The sequence below is a fragment of the Crocodylus siamensis genome, chromosome 2, assembly GCF_052110815.1.
Source record: "Crocodylus siamensis isolate JL-2025a chromosome 2, ASM5211081v1, whole genome shotgun sequence".
Lineage (NCBI taxonomy): Eukaryota > Metazoa > Chordata > Crocodylia > Crocodylidae > Crocodylus > Crocodylus siamensis.
The window spans coordinates 277,414,190-277,430,305 of NC_143396.1; the positions used below are offsets into that span (position 1 = coordinate 277,414,190).

The 16,116-nt window shown below is 43.2% G+C and overlaps 1 protein-coding gene across 3 annotated transcripts in view; it reads left to right on the forward strand.

Moving 5' to 3' along the window:
- The window catches only part of KIF26A (kinesin family member 26A), a 141,537-nt gene extending 125,776 nt beyond the window's left edge, over positions 1-15,761 (forward strand). For 2 of the 3 annotated variants that reach the window (XM_090034136.1, XM_090034133.1), the window contains exons 12-16: positions 392-3,773; positions 12,692-12,882; positions 13,356-13,376; positions 13,746-13,896; positions 14,309-15,761. In XM_090034136.1, coding sequence (XP_089890262.1) covers positions 392-3,773; positions 12,692-12,882; positions 13,356-13,376; positions 13,746-13,896; positions 14,309-14,487 — 3,924 coding nt within the window. In that variant the 3' untranslated portion in view covers positions 14,488-15,761. The remainder of the gene's footprint in view (positions 1-391; positions 3,774-12,691; positions 12,883-13,355; positions 13,377-13,745; positions 13,897-14,308) is intronic. The other variant, XM_090034134.1, reaches the window with a different exon arrangement.
- The last annotated feature ends 355 nt before the right edge of the window (positions 15,762-16,116 follow it).

The following is a 16,116-nucleotide window of genomic DNA, read 5'->3' on the forward strand; positions in this document are numbered from 1 at the left end:
TAGTTATTAATCCTGAAATTCCATTTTTGTGTTAAAAATATATATAATCTGTCCTTGATTATTATTATTATTTTTGGGTGGTGGTGGGGGGGGGGGGCGTTGGTGCCAAAGGTTTAGTTTGTGCTAATCCAAAAGCAATAACGAACGAGCAGAAGGTATTCGTGTTAAAGGATGACAGGGTGTTTTAATGTTATGAAAATTCTCTGAGGAAGCATGATTGTTGTGTTACTTTTATTCTATTAAAATGTATAGAATAGGTTTTTGTTTAAATTTGCACTTTAAAAATTTCTGCTAGTCACCCAGGTGACTGATTGTGTATCATTCTGTATACATTGAACTAGTTTTTCCCAACTGTCATAAAAATAATATTTTTTTTCCTACCTATTAATAGTATGCATCCAGCTCATCTGGAGGGGAAAGTTCATGTGAAGAAGGCCACATTCGAAGACCACCTCACTTGAGACCATTTCACCCACGGACTGTAGCCCTGGACCCTGATATTCCTGTACTGAGTATATCTAGTGATCCTGATTATTCCTCCAGTAGTGAGCAATCGTGTGATACCGTCATCTACGTTGGTCCCAATGGTGCGGCTTTGTCCGACCGGGAGCTGACTGATAATGAAGGGCCTCCAGAGTTTGTTCCTATAATCCCTTCCCTGAACAAAAAGAGAAGCAAAGACAACTCTGCTATTGCTAGAAGTTCTGACAAAGACCATTTTAAATGCAACACTTTTGCTGAATTGCAAGAAAGGTTAGAATGTATTGATGGAAGTGAGGAGCCTATGAAGTTTGCCTGTGGAGAAATACCCATTGCATCCAGCTGTAGTTCAGCCCCGGGGAGTACAGAAAATATGCAGTCTAAACTGATAAAGGAAAAAACATCCTCTCCTTGTGGAGGGTATAAAAAACCTGTTCCACTGGAAACCGCATCTCCAAAAAAAGGACAAAACCTTAATTTGCAGGCTGGTGTGCAAAGACCTGGGGTCTGTCACGAGAATAACTCCCCACACGTGAAAGGGGAACATCCTAAACAGCAAGCCAAAGCTGAAGGCAAGAAACCAGACCCAGCTCTGGATGGGGAGAGAGAGAAAGAGACAATCACTGATTCACTGAAATCGTCAAAATGCAACCCTTCCAGGAGTCAAGAGCAGAGTAAGGCCATGACTGAACCTATAGTTAAAGAAAAAGCTCTGTATGTGAAGAGACCTTTACCAAGCCCTGCGCCCCCACCCCTGCAACAGAAAGACCATGCTCTGAAGTCCAAAGAAGCATGCGAGGTGGACAATAGCAATGCAGTCCGGACTCCTCCCGTAGGAATGAGCAAACAAATGGCAAGCAAACCAGAGCATAACCCTGCAGAAAGCACGCTTTTAGTTGGTAGCAATGGGCCGAATCAGGCAGGTGCTATAGAGGTTCATAGTTTCCGATCAGCCTTCAGAGGAAAATGTTTTGACCGGGATATACTGACAACCACTGTGACTTTGCAGCAGCCTGTGGAGCTCAATGGGGAGGATGAGCTGGTTTTTACGGTGGTAGAGGAACTCTCCATCAGTGGGATTCTGGATAATGGAAGACCTTCCAGCATCATTAGCTTTAACAGCGACTGTTCCCTTCAGGCTCTTGCGTCGGGCTCCAGGCCAGTTAGTATTATTAGCAGTATAAATGATGAGTTTGATGCTTATACCTCTCAGGAAAGCTGTACTGGTGTAAATATCGATATTGTTGTGCCCTTTGCTGAGGATCCATTTTCTAGTAGCAGACGTTCCTCCATCAGTTCTTGGCTGAGTGAAGTGAGCATTTGTACCATTGAAAGTGATGGAGCCCAGTCCAGTGACAGTTTTGTTGCACAGTCAGCCTTCAGCTGTAATAAGTCCAAGGAGCCTTTTAACTTGGATTCATCCAACATAACTGCCCCACTGAAAAGCTCCCTGAATGACAGTGGATTTTGCTTTTCTGAGCTGGAGAATGAGAGCATGAGTTCCTGCAAAATGTCTTCGTGCCAGAGCCCGCAAACCTCTGAATTAACCAAAGCATCTCAGATGAAAAGTGCTTTTTGTGTAACTGATCAGCCCATAAAAGTTAAACTTAGTAACTGTCGAGATACATCTGTGATAGAAACGATACATTCTAGTCTTCCTAGGAAAACAAAAACTACCTCATCTCCAACCCACGATAATGCCATCCTAAACTACAGAGAACTGCAGAATCCACGTGACATGTTCGATGATCCCTGGCTGTTGCGCGCAGATAATCACTCAGAAGCAAAAACTGAAGACTCCCTGCTGTCCCCAAAATCTCTTCCATTTGGTACTGAGAAGCAGCCAGCCAAAGCTGCCCAATATTTCAGTAGTGCCGCCAGGCCAACTAAATCGCAGACGATGCTTGCGTGTTCTCAGAGGGTTGTAGATGGTTGTGAAATGGTTTGCAAATCTTCCAATGGAGCCAATAAAAAATCGGAAGCAGCAATGAAGATGCCCCAGCTTAAGAGGGGAGCCACCACCCTGGGTGTGATGCCAGCAACACACAGTAATAATGGTCCATCAGAGGCAATGGGAAGAGGAAATTCTGAAATTGCCTTTGCTGGTGGTAGCCTGAAATCATCTCTGGGAAAGAAGTGTCTGCCACAGAAATGTAGCATGCTACCAAGGCCGAGTGGAACAATACCCCCAACACCACCAGTACGCAAATCAAGCCTAGAGCAGAAAAGTGTTGCACTGGTAAGTGGTGGGGGCAAAACTGCTGGAGTGGAGTCTGCTAGAATCACAACAGCAAAAGCTGAGGAAGAGGCAGACCTGCGGTCAAAAGCCGGGCCTTATCTTAATGAAAGTGCTGGCAGTAAAACCAACCTCAAGGGAGACCATTCTTTGCCTAAAACGACTTCCAGCTTAAAGACTAAAACATCTAAAAGTGAAACTGTTCATCGATATGGGAGTCACATGTCTCTCGAGAGGTGTGAAAGTCTGACGTCAGTTGGATCCAAAGCAAATATGATGAGGGAAAATGGTAATGTTAGTGCGAGCAATGGGAGAGCAGGACGATCTGTCCCAAGGCTGGGAGTTCCCCCCCTTGCTTCAGGTGCCACTTCACCACAGTCGTATACTGCACCGTTACCCTGTAAAAACAGCCAAGCAAAAAGTGCAACTAATCCGAAGTCTCAGGCCAATGGAAATAAAAACCGCAGTCTTTCTACAAATGGGTCAAAGTCCCTTAGCTCCTCTGTGAAATCACTGACTCAGTCTGTTGGAAAGAGCTCTAGCATTCCTCCCAGTGGGAAAACTGCCCCACGATCCATGCAGGGTGTCAACAGCAAACCTGGCAGAGGAACTATTATGGGAACGAAGCAGGCAATTAGGGCAGCCAACAGCCGTGTTAATGAACTAGTATCAGGCAGTTCGGCGAAGGTGGGGCATTTCAGAGGTTCCACGGACTCTGACAGTGGGAACGACAGTGGTATAAACCTCAGCGATGAAAAGTCACAAATTCCAATGTTGCCATCTCCATACAGCAAGATAACTGCGCCCCGGAGGCCTCAGCGGTATAGCAGTGGGCACGGCAGTGATAATAGTAGTGTGTTAAGTGGAGAACTGCCACCAGCAATGGGAAGGACAGCTCTTTTCTACCACAGTGGTGGCAGTAGTGGCTATGAAAGCATGATTCGTGACAGTGAAGCAACGGGCAGTGCTTCTTCGGCACATGACTCGATGAGTGAAAGTGGAATGTCATCGCCGGGAAGGATGAGAAGCTTGAAATCCCCCAAGAAAAGATCAACAGGTAAGAAACCAATAATAAGCTTGAGCTCGAATTTTCAGCATTTTAGAAATTCTTAAAGATTTCATAATCTTTTCTGGGGATATTGAGTTTTTATTATGGTTCCAAAGTTACAATCTAGGTTATTTAAACTGAATGTGGATCCCTAGCACAATTAAAGGAATGCATATACCTGTTGCATTACTGTAGGGCATCAGTGTCCTAATCATGGGCCCAGGACCTCATTGTGTTAGGTGCTGTGTAGCAAAGAACAAAAAGATGGGTTCAAAGTAGGGGTGTGTGAAGCGGGCCCTATTCAATTTGGATTTGGCCTGAATCGGGCATAGTGATTCAATTCAGCGATTTAGCCATAGACACAGCTTTAAATGTCTTTTCTACATACCTCGAGGTACCAGCGCGGCTTGTGAATGCTGCGACGCTGGGGTGAGTGGAGCATCCTGCAGGAGTGTGGGGGGGCCGCCACATGCTCGGTGACGAACCTGGAAGCGGACCAGAAGTACTGGTCCACTTCTGGGTCTGCTGCTGAGCACGCTGGGGAGCCCCGCCACTCCTGCGGGACACTCCATGCGCCCCCAGCATCACAGCATTCGTGAGCCCCCTGCTACCTTGAGGTATATAGAAAAAACATTTAAGGTGTGTCTATGTCCGAATCTCTGAATCTCTCTGAATCTATTCGGAGGGTTCAGATTCAATTTGGAGAGATTAAAGGTCCTCTAATTCGATTCAGAGAGTTGGCCAACTTGGGCTGAATCTCCGCTGAATCAAATCAGGAACCAAAGCTTCGCGCAGCTCTAGTCCAAAGTGCCAAATAGTCTACGACAAGAGACAACAGATGGACACAGTGTGACAGAAGACCACAAGGACACTACAAAATAATGTTGATCAGTATGCATAACACATCAGCAGTCTAACTGATGTCAAGTTTTTTTGTTGTTGGTAGGAATGGTGGAAAAGGTAAACTGAGGATGAACTTTGAAGGAGAATAATGAGCTCGCTTTGTGGATGTTTATGGGGAGCTGGTTCCAAGCATGAAGGGCAGCAGGGAAAAAGCATTAAAGTGCTTGTCTGAAAGTTGTAACAAGTGGGCTAATAGCAATGTTGACTTGTTGATGTTGAATGAGAGATGAAAGGTAGGGCGCAAATAGGAAGTGAAGACAAGCCGTTTGAGTGGGGATTCCAGTGAAGGACTGTGTAAGACAGGGTCAAAGCAATGGGAGGGAAAATGATCATTGCTGCAATATCTTGGTGAGACATGATTGCATCTGTATTTGTGAAAGCCAGAGTAAAGCATGTTGTGGTAATCATGTCATGATATTGTGCCAGCATGGACAAGAATTTCAGCAGTGAGGATGGACAGGAATGGCTCAGTCTTAGAGGTGTTATGTAGAAGGAACGTGCAATGCATAACTGTATCCTGGATGTGAAGACCTAAAGAGAGTTTGAAGCTGGTGGTTTATGGTCTTGAGTGACAGGCAGGATGGGGATGTTGTCTACAGAGGTCAAGTGTGGAAGAGTAGAGGTAGATGTCCTTCTGGAGGTAAGAGAGACAAGCTGAAGTTTTGGTTTGGACAGAAAGTGGCAGATACAAAGTAGTGCAGTAGGTCTGTGAATTATCACCATAGTTGTAGTTCAATTTGTGTTTACAGGTTGAGATGAGTACAGTGTACCAGAAGAAAAGAGAGAGTATATATCAGATATGCTAACTTTTATATTGCAAAACCTGGGAGGTGATAGTGCCTTTCTTCTTGGCACTGGTTAGGCCTCATCTGGAGTACTCCCTTTTTAAAAAGGATATGGAGAAGTTTGAGAGGGTCCAGAGGCAAGCAGCAATGGATAATCAAGGGCTTGGAAAGCAAGTCATATGAGGAGAGGCTGACAGAGCTAAGCGTGTGCAGCTTGAAAAGGCACTAAGAGGGGACATGATAGTAGTCTGCTGCCAGAAAGAAGAGGGAAAGCATCGTTTGTCTTTTGCTGTGCAGAAAAGGACGTGGACCAATGGCTGGAAGCTGCAGCAAAGTAAGTTTAGATTGGATATCCAGAAAAACTTCTTCCCTGTTAGAGCAGTGAGGCAGTGGAATTAGACTGCCTGGGGAAGTTGTGGACTCGCCCTCACTGGAGCTGTTCAAGAAGAGGTTGGACAGCCACTGGTTGGGGGTGATCTAGATGTGGTCGGTGTCCTAGCATGGGTATTTCCTGTGCTTCTGGGTTGGTTGCCTCTGTCCCCCTGCTTTCTGCTACATGTGTCAGGGTGTTTTCAAGCATTCCCAGAGGCATTGGATGTTGGCTACAGCCAGTGCTGGGGATTTTGACTGGGGTGGGCCAATGCTGCTGCTGGGACCAAAGACAGAAGCTCCTTACTAGAGGGTCTTGCCCCTCTGTTCAGGGTCAGACTGATGGCCATATTTGGAGTCAGGAAGGAATTTTACCTCATGGTCAGATTGATATGGATGGCGGGAGGTTTTGCCTTCATCTGTAGTAGGGTGCGTGGCCCTCTATCCGGGACCTCTTGAAAATATATTAACAACATTTCATAGAAGCAGGGCATAGGCTGCTGTGGATCCCCTGCTTTACAAGTGGCAGGCCAGGGTGTTAGGTCTGTGAGTGTCAGGGTTGATGGTAGTCTTGTGTCAAGTTTAATTATGTTTGTATGGGATGGTTTGACTATAGATGATCCTGTGTCAGGCAGGGGGTTGGGCTAGATGACCTCCGGAGGTCCCTTCCAGCCCTGCTTCTATGATATTAATTCTGTTAATTACCAAATTATAAAACTTCATAGCTTTAAACAGCAACTTTAAATGTAAATAATAAAAGGGAAAGAAGACTAGTGCAATCACATTCAGAGAGGTGTGGCTTCCATTCGTGTGTGTTTGTAATAAGATCAACTCTTCTAAAGCCACCACAGTGACTACAGCGATTTAACACGGGTCACGATTCCATCATCCTTACTGACCTTCAGTAGCATGCATCTGTTTGCTTCATTGATACTAGTCAGTATTTAAATCCCTTGTTATTAGATACCAGAGCAAGTGGGGAGTTTTCTTGGCAACTCTCTCATCTTCCTTCACTGTAAACTTAGTGAGAGGAGGCAGGTTAGCAGGGAAAAGGGAATCGTTCAGGACCAAGGAGTAGCGAACAGGAGAGTTTGCTAGGGAAAGTCTGCTTGGAGAGAGGAGCAGGAAGAGGGTAGGCAGCAGATTTAAGAGACTCAAGGAGATGGCTGGAGTATGTTGCAATGCCAGAGCCACTGCCAGTTCTTCCTTTGCTTGCACCTGTGAGGTCTGTCCAGCCACAACTCACCTTCGACGCTTCCACCCAGGTCCTGGTTTGCTGCCGTGGGGACTGTGGCTCGCGGGTCCCTTCCAGTAACAGCCATGTAGGGGAGTGACTGCAATGTGAGCGGTGCCTCCTGGTCGTGTTCCTCAGGGTGCAGGTAAAAGCTAGAGGAGGAGCTGGCATGGCTCTGAAGCAACTTCACCCATGAGGATTCGATTCAACACTGGAGGAGACTTCTAGGACTCTGGAGGAAGGACTGATGGAGGCAATGCTAGAGAGAGAAGAGGACCTGAACTCCCAGGAGAGTGAAAGCTGGAAGCATGTGTACTCTGGCAACAAGCAGAAATATTTATCCCCACCTGCAGCGGTTTGGCTGGAGAGCAGATACGGAGCCCCAGTAACAGAGGAGAAGGAGCAAATTCCATTAGCAGAAGAGGCCAGGCCATGCCTCTACAAGGTTGGTTGGGAGACCACCAAAAGAAAGTAACAGGTTGTAATGGTTGGCAACTCCATTCTGCAAGGGGGATGGAGGCATCCATCTACCACTCTGACCTGTTTTTTTGGGAGGTTTGCTACTTGCCTGGAACCCAGATCTGAGATGTCACGGAAGGATTACCGAGACTCATCCAGCCCTCTGGCTATTAACCCATGCTGGCCTTCAGTGTGGGCACCAGTAATACTCCCAGGGAGGACCCTGAGAAGATCAAAAGTGACTTCAGGGCTCTGGGTGTAAGGGTGAGGGGGACAGGGTTCAGGTGGTCAAGGGAAAGGACCTGGGCAGGAGCAGATGCATCCCACAGATCAGTGCCTGGCTACAGAGATGACGTCACCAGTAGGGCTTTGGTGTTTTTGACCACAGGATGTTGTTCCAAGAAGAAAGATTGCTAAGAAGAGATGGTATCCACCTGAGGAAGAGAGGGAAGATTGTCTTCATAGACAGGTTCGCTAATGTAGTGAGGAGGGCGTTCAACTAGATTCATCAGGGGATGGAGGCCAAAACCTGGAGGTAAGTGAGGAAGCAGGTGACCTGGAGGAAACACAAGAAGGACAGGGCAACAGAGGAGGTCTTCTCATTCTTCTTGAGAAAGTAGGATAATAAACTAGTTACCTCAGGTGCCTGTACACAAATGCTCAGAGCCTGGGAAACGAGCAGGAAGAATTAAAAGTCCTCACCTAGTCATGAAACTGTGATGTGATTAGAATAACAGAGACTTGCTGGGAGCTTGCATGACTGGAGCACTGTCATGGATGGGTACAAACTGCTCAGGAAGGACAGGCAGGGAACAGGCGGAGGAGGAGTTGCTCTTTATATAGAAGAACTGTATAATTGCTCAGAGCTTCAGTATGAAACTGGGAATAGGCCTATTGAAAGTGTCTGGGTTTGGGTCAGAGGGAGAGTAACTAGGATGATGTTGTGCATGTGTGCTATCAGTCACTGGGCCAGAAGGATGCGGTGGATGAGGCTTTTTTCAGACAGCTAGTGGAAGTTTCCAGATCATGGGCCCTGGTTCTCATAGGGGACTTCAATGAACTTGACATCTGCTGGAAGGGCAATATAGCAGCGCAGAGGCAAGCCAGGAAGTTTTTGGAGAGTGTTGGGGACAATTTCCTGGTGCAAGTTTTGGAGAGGCCAACTAAGAGCCATGTTCTTCCTGATCTGCTGCTTGCAAACAAGAAAGAATTGGTGGGGAATGTAGAAGTCAGTGGCAATGTGGGCAGCAGCAACTATGATATGACTGAGTTCAGGATCCTGAGGAAACGAAGGGTGGAGAGCAGCAGAGTAAGGACCCTGGACTTCAGAAAAGTAGACTTCGATTCACTTAAGGAACTGATGGGCAGGATCCCTGAGGAGGCCCATCTGAGAGTCCAGGAGAGCTGGTTGTACTTTGAAGAAACCTTACTGAGGGTGCAGAAGCAAATCATCCTAGTGCACAGGAAGACTAGCAAGTATGGCAGAAAACCAGCTTGGTTTTGCAAGGAACTCTTATTGAGCTAAAACACAAAAAGGTCCCTCACGAGTGGAAGCTTGGAGAAATGAGTAGGGAGGGGTACAAGAGCATTGCTCAGGCACGCAGGGATGAAGTCAGGAAGGCCAAAGCACAATTGGAGTTGCAGCTAGCAAGGGAAGTGAAGATTAACAAGAAGGGTTTCTACAATTATGTCAGCAACAAGAGGAGGATCAGGGAAAGTGTGGGTCCCTTAGTGAATGGGGAATGCAACCTAGTGATAGAATATGCAGAAAAGGCTGAAGTGCTCAAGAACTTTTTGGCCTTACTCTTCACAGGCAAGGTCAGCTCCCAGACTACTGCACTGGGCAGCACAGTTTGGGGAGGAGGTGAGCAGCCAACAGTGGTGAAAGAACATGTTGGGGACTATTTAGAAAAGCTGGATGTGTACAGTCTATAGGGCTGGATGGGATGTACTTGAGGGTGTGGAGGGAGTTGGTTGATGTGATTGAACAGCTGCTGGCCATTATCTTTGAAAACTTGTGGTGATCAGGATTGATCCTGGATGATTGGAAAAGGTCAGCTGCAGAACTCTGTACTGGCTGCATGTGAAAAGATAGTTCCCATCTTTAAGAAAGAGGAAAGGGAAGAAGGAGTCCCTGCAAAAATCATGGAGTGGGTCCTCAAGGAATCCATTTGTAATCACTTGGAGGAGAAGAAGGTGGTTAGGAACATCCAGTTGGATTCACCAAGGGCAAGTCATGCCTGACCAACCTGATTGCCTTCTATGATGAGATGACTGGCTTTGTGGATGTGGGGGGAGCAGTGGATGCAATCTGCTTCTAAAAATCTGGAGTCCTGTGTCCAGTTTTGGGCTCCCTACTTCAGAAAGGATGTGGATAAATTGGACAGAGTTCAGGGGAGGGCAATGAAAATGTTTTGAGGCCTGGGGAACATGACTGATGAGGAGAGGCTGAGGGAACTGGACTTATTTAGTCTAGAGAAGACTGAGAGGGGATTTAATAGCAGCGTTCAACTACTTGAAGGGTGATCCCAAAGAGTATGGTGCTAGATTAATGGTCTCAAGTTGCAGCGAGGGATGTTTAGGTTAGAAATGAGGAAAAACTCTCTTTTGAGGGGGGTTGTGAAGCATTGGAGCAGGCTGCTTAGAGAAACGGTGGCATCTCCATCCCTTGTGGTTTTTAAGACCCGAGTAGACAAAGTTTGGCTGGGATGATCTAGGTGGGGATGGTCCTGCTTTGAGAAGGGGGTGGGACTAGATGACCACCTGAGGTTCCTTCCAGCCCCTGTTTTCTGTGATTCTGTGATCTATTTGGGATTTACTGTTTGTGTTTTGGACACAGGTTTGTGCTTCTAGCTTGAACACTATAGTTATTTATAGTATTGGAGTGATGTAGCTGTGATGGTCCAGAAAATATGCGAGGCAAGGATTTTGTGGGAGATATCTTTTATTGGACTGGTTGCATGGTAGGGAAAGCTTAGATATCCTTCCAAATGAGGATTCACTGCAATTTGTGCAATCATAGCTCATAATTGAAGGTCTGATCCTGCAACGCTTAACTTTAACAGAACTGTGGATGGTAGTAGGATAAGAATAGGAGTCAGAGCCTGCTGACTTTGTTACTTGGGTTGGAGAGAGGTCATTATTACATTTTCTCTAGGAGCACAGGATATTTGCTTCTGACAGTGCAGCAAAATGAGTTAAACTGATGTATATGTTCTGGTGCTTTCTGGTCATAGCAACTGAGTTGCTTTGGTGGGTGATAAATCAGTTCAGAGGCCATGTGCAACATTTGCTGCTGTTCTCTTTTCATAGCACATCAACCTCTTAAGCCTCTCCTACAAATCAATATTAACAGCTGTATAAAGTTGCACACATATTGAGAAGGTATTACTCGCTGATGGATTTGTATTTGTTTTTGCCCCAGGAAATGCTTATAAGGTCTTTAAAAATGACAAACTATTTCTTTTTCAATTGAAATTGTCCTCTGTCACTAAATTATACCTTACTTTTTGGGTGCTTTAGACTTTGAAACACTAATATATTTTATACATGAAATGGGGCTTCATAGGAGCTTTATTAAATACCATACAAGCATGAGGGCTGTTATTGGCCTAAAATATACTTTATTTAGTATGACATGTTAGTCATGATCTGGTGCTAGCTTAAACTGGCCAGCTGGATTGGAGATTTATAGCTTTTGGATTTAGGAGAGCTACAGAAGAGGAATCTATTCTGATGCTGATCCTACTCCCATCAAAATCTACAGAAATCTAATTGCTAAACTGGCAATCCCCTCCATGTGGACAAATCTCTTGCACACACCAGAAGTCCCACAGAGTTCATATTGGGTCTGTTGGGTAGCATGAAGTGAATTTGCTGGGTATATGGAACTGGCTACTACTGTCTAGTGACTTTGGATGGGCCCCACTTATATGGGAGTAGTTGCAGGATTAGTGTTTCAGTTGTGACTTCAGTGGCCAAGATCATAGTTGTGACAGATTAAATCATTTCAGCTTGTGAAAAAGGTGCCCAGTTAACAGACATAAGCCTTCAGCATGTTTGCAAGCCCGTCAGCTGCAGAACTCTGTACTGGCTGCATGTGAGGTGTGGCCAGGACCAAGAGCCTTGTGCACACCTCTGCCTTGGGGATTGTGGCAGCCGTGATTCCCAGAGCTTGGGGTTTTCACACTGGGCATGGTGCATCCCTGTGGCTAGAAGCCCTGTCAGCTGACGGGGCTCCCAGGTGCAGGGGAGACCCTGCTACACATGCAAATTAAAGCTTGTTAGCAACCAGCTATAAAGTTAGCACATATTTTCAAGGTCTCACTTTATAACTGGTTGGAGCTTTTTATTGTGTGATAGCTACTTTGCATGTGTAGTTGGTCTTAAGGTAATTGCACAATTAACCAGGTAATTGTGTAAAACCTGTAACATGTAGAGGAGGTCTTGGTAACAGCGTTATTTGTTTGCAAGTCTGGGAGACCCCTGGCCAAGAATAAGTGAGTTTCTTTATCCCTTGAAATTAAACTTAAAATGGTAGCCTGACTAGTCACTGCCTGAGAAAATGCAAGCACTCTCAATTCCCATTAAAGTTATTGGGTGTTGCAGTTTCTCAACACCTTGCAGCTTGGATGTTGGTCATAGAGGAAGCCATTTGCCTGTTCAGTGGGCCAAAAGACTGCAATTATGATAAAAGAAAAAGGTGTGTGTTGGGGGGGGGGAGGGGAAGCACAGCTGGGGATAATGTGATGCCATTTTATAAAATAAAGTGAAGACTTTAGATAGACAAACTTTTGTTTATATTTAACTCCAGGGTAGGAGATCTGGTCAGAATCACCAGCTTTTGGCACAAAGATCAGTCACCTGCTTTTGCTGTCCTGGAGAAGCATGGATGACCTCAAGTCACATTTTGCAAGACTGTGCTAAAGAAATGCTACTTAAATGACCATAGGCAAAGCTACTACTGCTGCTTAGACTGTTGGACAAAGGGGGCTGTGTTGAAACACATCAGGGTCTTAACTGCCTCTCACTTTTATTGCAGAAAAAAGATAAAGGAATGTATATCCCCTAGGCTGTCCGGAAAGCCCACATGTTTAGCTTGCTGGGGGCGTATTTTGTAGTACTTTAGTACTTGGGTTTTGGCAGCATGGAAGAACACTGTGCTTTTTTTATTTAAGGTCTCCAGCGTCGTAGACTGATTCCTGCTCCTCTGCCTGATGCTGCATCCCTAGGAAGGAAGCCCAGTGTGACTGGCCAGTGGGTTGATCTACCACCTTTGCCAGGCACTTTAAAAGAGCCATTTGAAATTAAAGTTTATGAGATTGATGATGTGGAACGATTACAGCGACACAGACAAGAGGAAACTGAGGTCAGCACATATTTTACAACAACTCCAGACAACTTAAATTACAGTATACAGGCAGAATCCTTGCTTGAATGCTGGTTTGGCATTTGGGAAATTGATTGCAATTAAAGCACTATAATTATTAATTTTACAATTCATATGTTGGGGTGCCCTTAACATAGAAAATGAAAATAATTACTGTCTACAATTAATTGTGTTTAACATGACTGATGGCATGAGTGGAGGATACCAATGAATACATTATGAGAAGACGTTATAATCTTAGCCTGCCTGATGAAACTTTATAGCCTCTCTCTGCTATAGGATCATTAACTCTTTATGTAAATGACATAAAGTATTCTGGTTAGAATTCTATTAAATCAGGGATGTGCCGAGTTTAATTTACTTGTAATTGGAAAACAATTCAGCTAATTCTATTTCAGAGACCAGAAATCTGTATTCTTCTGATGTATTTTTTCATGTTTCTTTCATAATAGCCTTTCCAGGATGTTGAAAAGGTAGGAGTGCTTTTCTGTAAATACCAGTTTTCATGTGTGTATATTAAAGAAAACTCTCACATCTATTAAAAAAAAAATGATTAGACTCTGTTTACTGTTTGCACCAGCGGAGAAAATAATTTCTCTTCAAACAGTAGTAATTTCAGAGTAAATAAGAAATGCATGCTAATTCAAAAAAAGTGCAATAAGTGTTTAACTGATTACAACATGTTGTTTCTGTAGATCGGAACCAATTAATGCACACTTAACATGGGGGAAAAAACATGTTAAGTGTTACAAGTTAATGAGGTGGGCAAAGTTTGGACTGTGCTGATAGAGGCCAGCTGATAACAGGATGATTTATGAAATATCCTTTCTGTGTCTTTAAAGGGTCTGCTGTATTTCAATACCAAGCTGAAGATACTAGAAAGGCGCCAGCAGCGAATTAGAGAAGTGAAGGCAAAGCATGAAGTTTTAAAGGAAGAGTTAGAAGAGACGAAATGCAGGTTGATGATGGATCCAAATAAGTGGAAAGAAGACTGTAAGTATTTCTGTTAAGTATCTAAGTGAGTTCTGGCTTCAGCAAGACTGAAGTACATGCTTAATGTTTCGCAGGCAAAAATGAATAATCATTGACCATACTATTTATACTGTGCGTTTTATTAAAAAAGGTGCTTTACAAGAGGGACTAAGTATTCTTATCTTCATTTTATAGAAAGGAAATAAAGAAATCAGATTTTTGATTAGCGTACTGTGCTAGATTGGAGCCTGGGTATGAAATTCTGGTTCCGCTGAAATTAGTGGCAAAATTCCTGTTGAATTCCATAGGCCCCTAGGACTGCTTTTTCTACATGATGACAACAGCTGCTAGCAACTGAATAAATTGCATTATGCCACACATAATACTTTACCGTAAAGTATTTCTCTCATACAATTGTTTTTTTTGCTAACAGTTGAAGTTGACCCTGACCTTGATAAGGAGTCTCAGGAGTATCTTGAGGCACTGGAACAAGTGACAGAGGAACTGGAGCAATGTGTCAATCTGTGCAAGTCGCATGTCATGATAGTGACATGTTTTGATATTGGCATGATAACTGATGTGCAAGATGGAGTGAGAGAAGGTAGTTTTTGAAGAGACTGTAGGAAGTGAAGCAAAACTCTTCGGCAAGAAGAAGAAAAAGGGATATGGCATTAGGAAGTGAAGGAGGAAATGTGAAGACTTAAGGCAACGATGAATGTTGTAGAAGATTGAGGAATTGGAATGTTTTATAAATCATTATGGTGCCTCAACCCAACCGGAAGTGTACAAAGATAAACGTTGAACTAGACATTTTTTCACAGAGGGGAGCTGAAAAAAACAATACAAACCAAGACTTTAGAAACAAACAAACAAACAACAAAAGTGCCTTTGAAGTTAATTGGATTTTCAGTTTTGTATTTGGTGCTAGAATTAAAGCCAGCAAACCTAAGCAGACCACAAAATGTATTCCTATGAAATATTTTATACTGTATAGTGTATTTATGACTATATGTAAAAAAAACAAAACAAACAAAAAAAGAACCAACATTGTAGCAAAAGCAATAAGTAAATTATGTTTTCATACCTGAACTTGCCTTCTTGTTTCATAGAAAAGCTGTTTTATGTAGCAGAACTAAAATTGTATTATAATTGTTTTCTTGGTTAGAATTCAAGATATTTTTATGAGCATTTATCTATTGAAAAGGTGTATTATGGAATTTTGAGATAATTGTTTTACATTCTGTTTTTGTATTATTCCTTTTCCAGATCAAAAGAAATGTTTGTTTTCCATTTTATATATACATACCTATATTAACTGCTTAACTACTTCCTTGGTTACTAACCTCAGTTATTATGGACCCGTTCTTTTTTAGAGTTATTAACCTAACTCGAGGAAGTCTAGAAAGGGCACTGTGGTTTGTTTGTTTTTTTTTTCCCTCTGGCTGCAGGAATTGAGAATTACATTTATTATCAAAAACATAAAAGAAAAAAAGAAAAAAACTTTTTGTAAATGTTATGTTAGGTCCATATTTTTATATCGTTTTGACTATAAAAAGCATTTGCATTATGAACTTTTAAGACAAATAGTATATCTTTTTACAGTTTTTCTAAGGAAGGCAAACCCTCAGGATCAAGTTTATACATGCTGCATGGGATTTGTGCTTTTTTGAAGGAAACCACTTATGCGTGGAAATGATTGATAAATTGTTGCCAAACAAATACTTTTGAAAAGGTTTAATAGTGTATGTAATATCACATTTCATAATGAATCATATTTTCTGATCATCTTGCTTTTTATGGTTTTTTTTCAAATCCTTTGTACAAATGTGTATTATAACAGCTTGCTTCAGCTTTTATCTGTGAATAAAAGATACATTTATTGTTAACATTGCTCCTTGATATGTATGTGATTATATGGTGCGATACGCTTTAAAAGCTTGTTATAAGCTGTGGATGAGAAATATGGTATTTCATTGCCATACTGCGACACTGTAATAGGATTTTGACACCAGCAGTTGCAAACCAGTTAGGAGAGAGAGGAATTATAACATTTAGTGCATATATATAAGATCTTTATAAAGGTGAGCAAACAACATTGTTCCCATTTTACATGCGGAAGAGACTTGAGACAGAAATGAGGTTCCTCCAATCTAGTAAAGCTATTAAACATGAGATTAAGATATAAGAAATCTGTAGGAACCTGAAACAGCCCGTAAGCTCCCATAGGTGCATCCTAAGTGT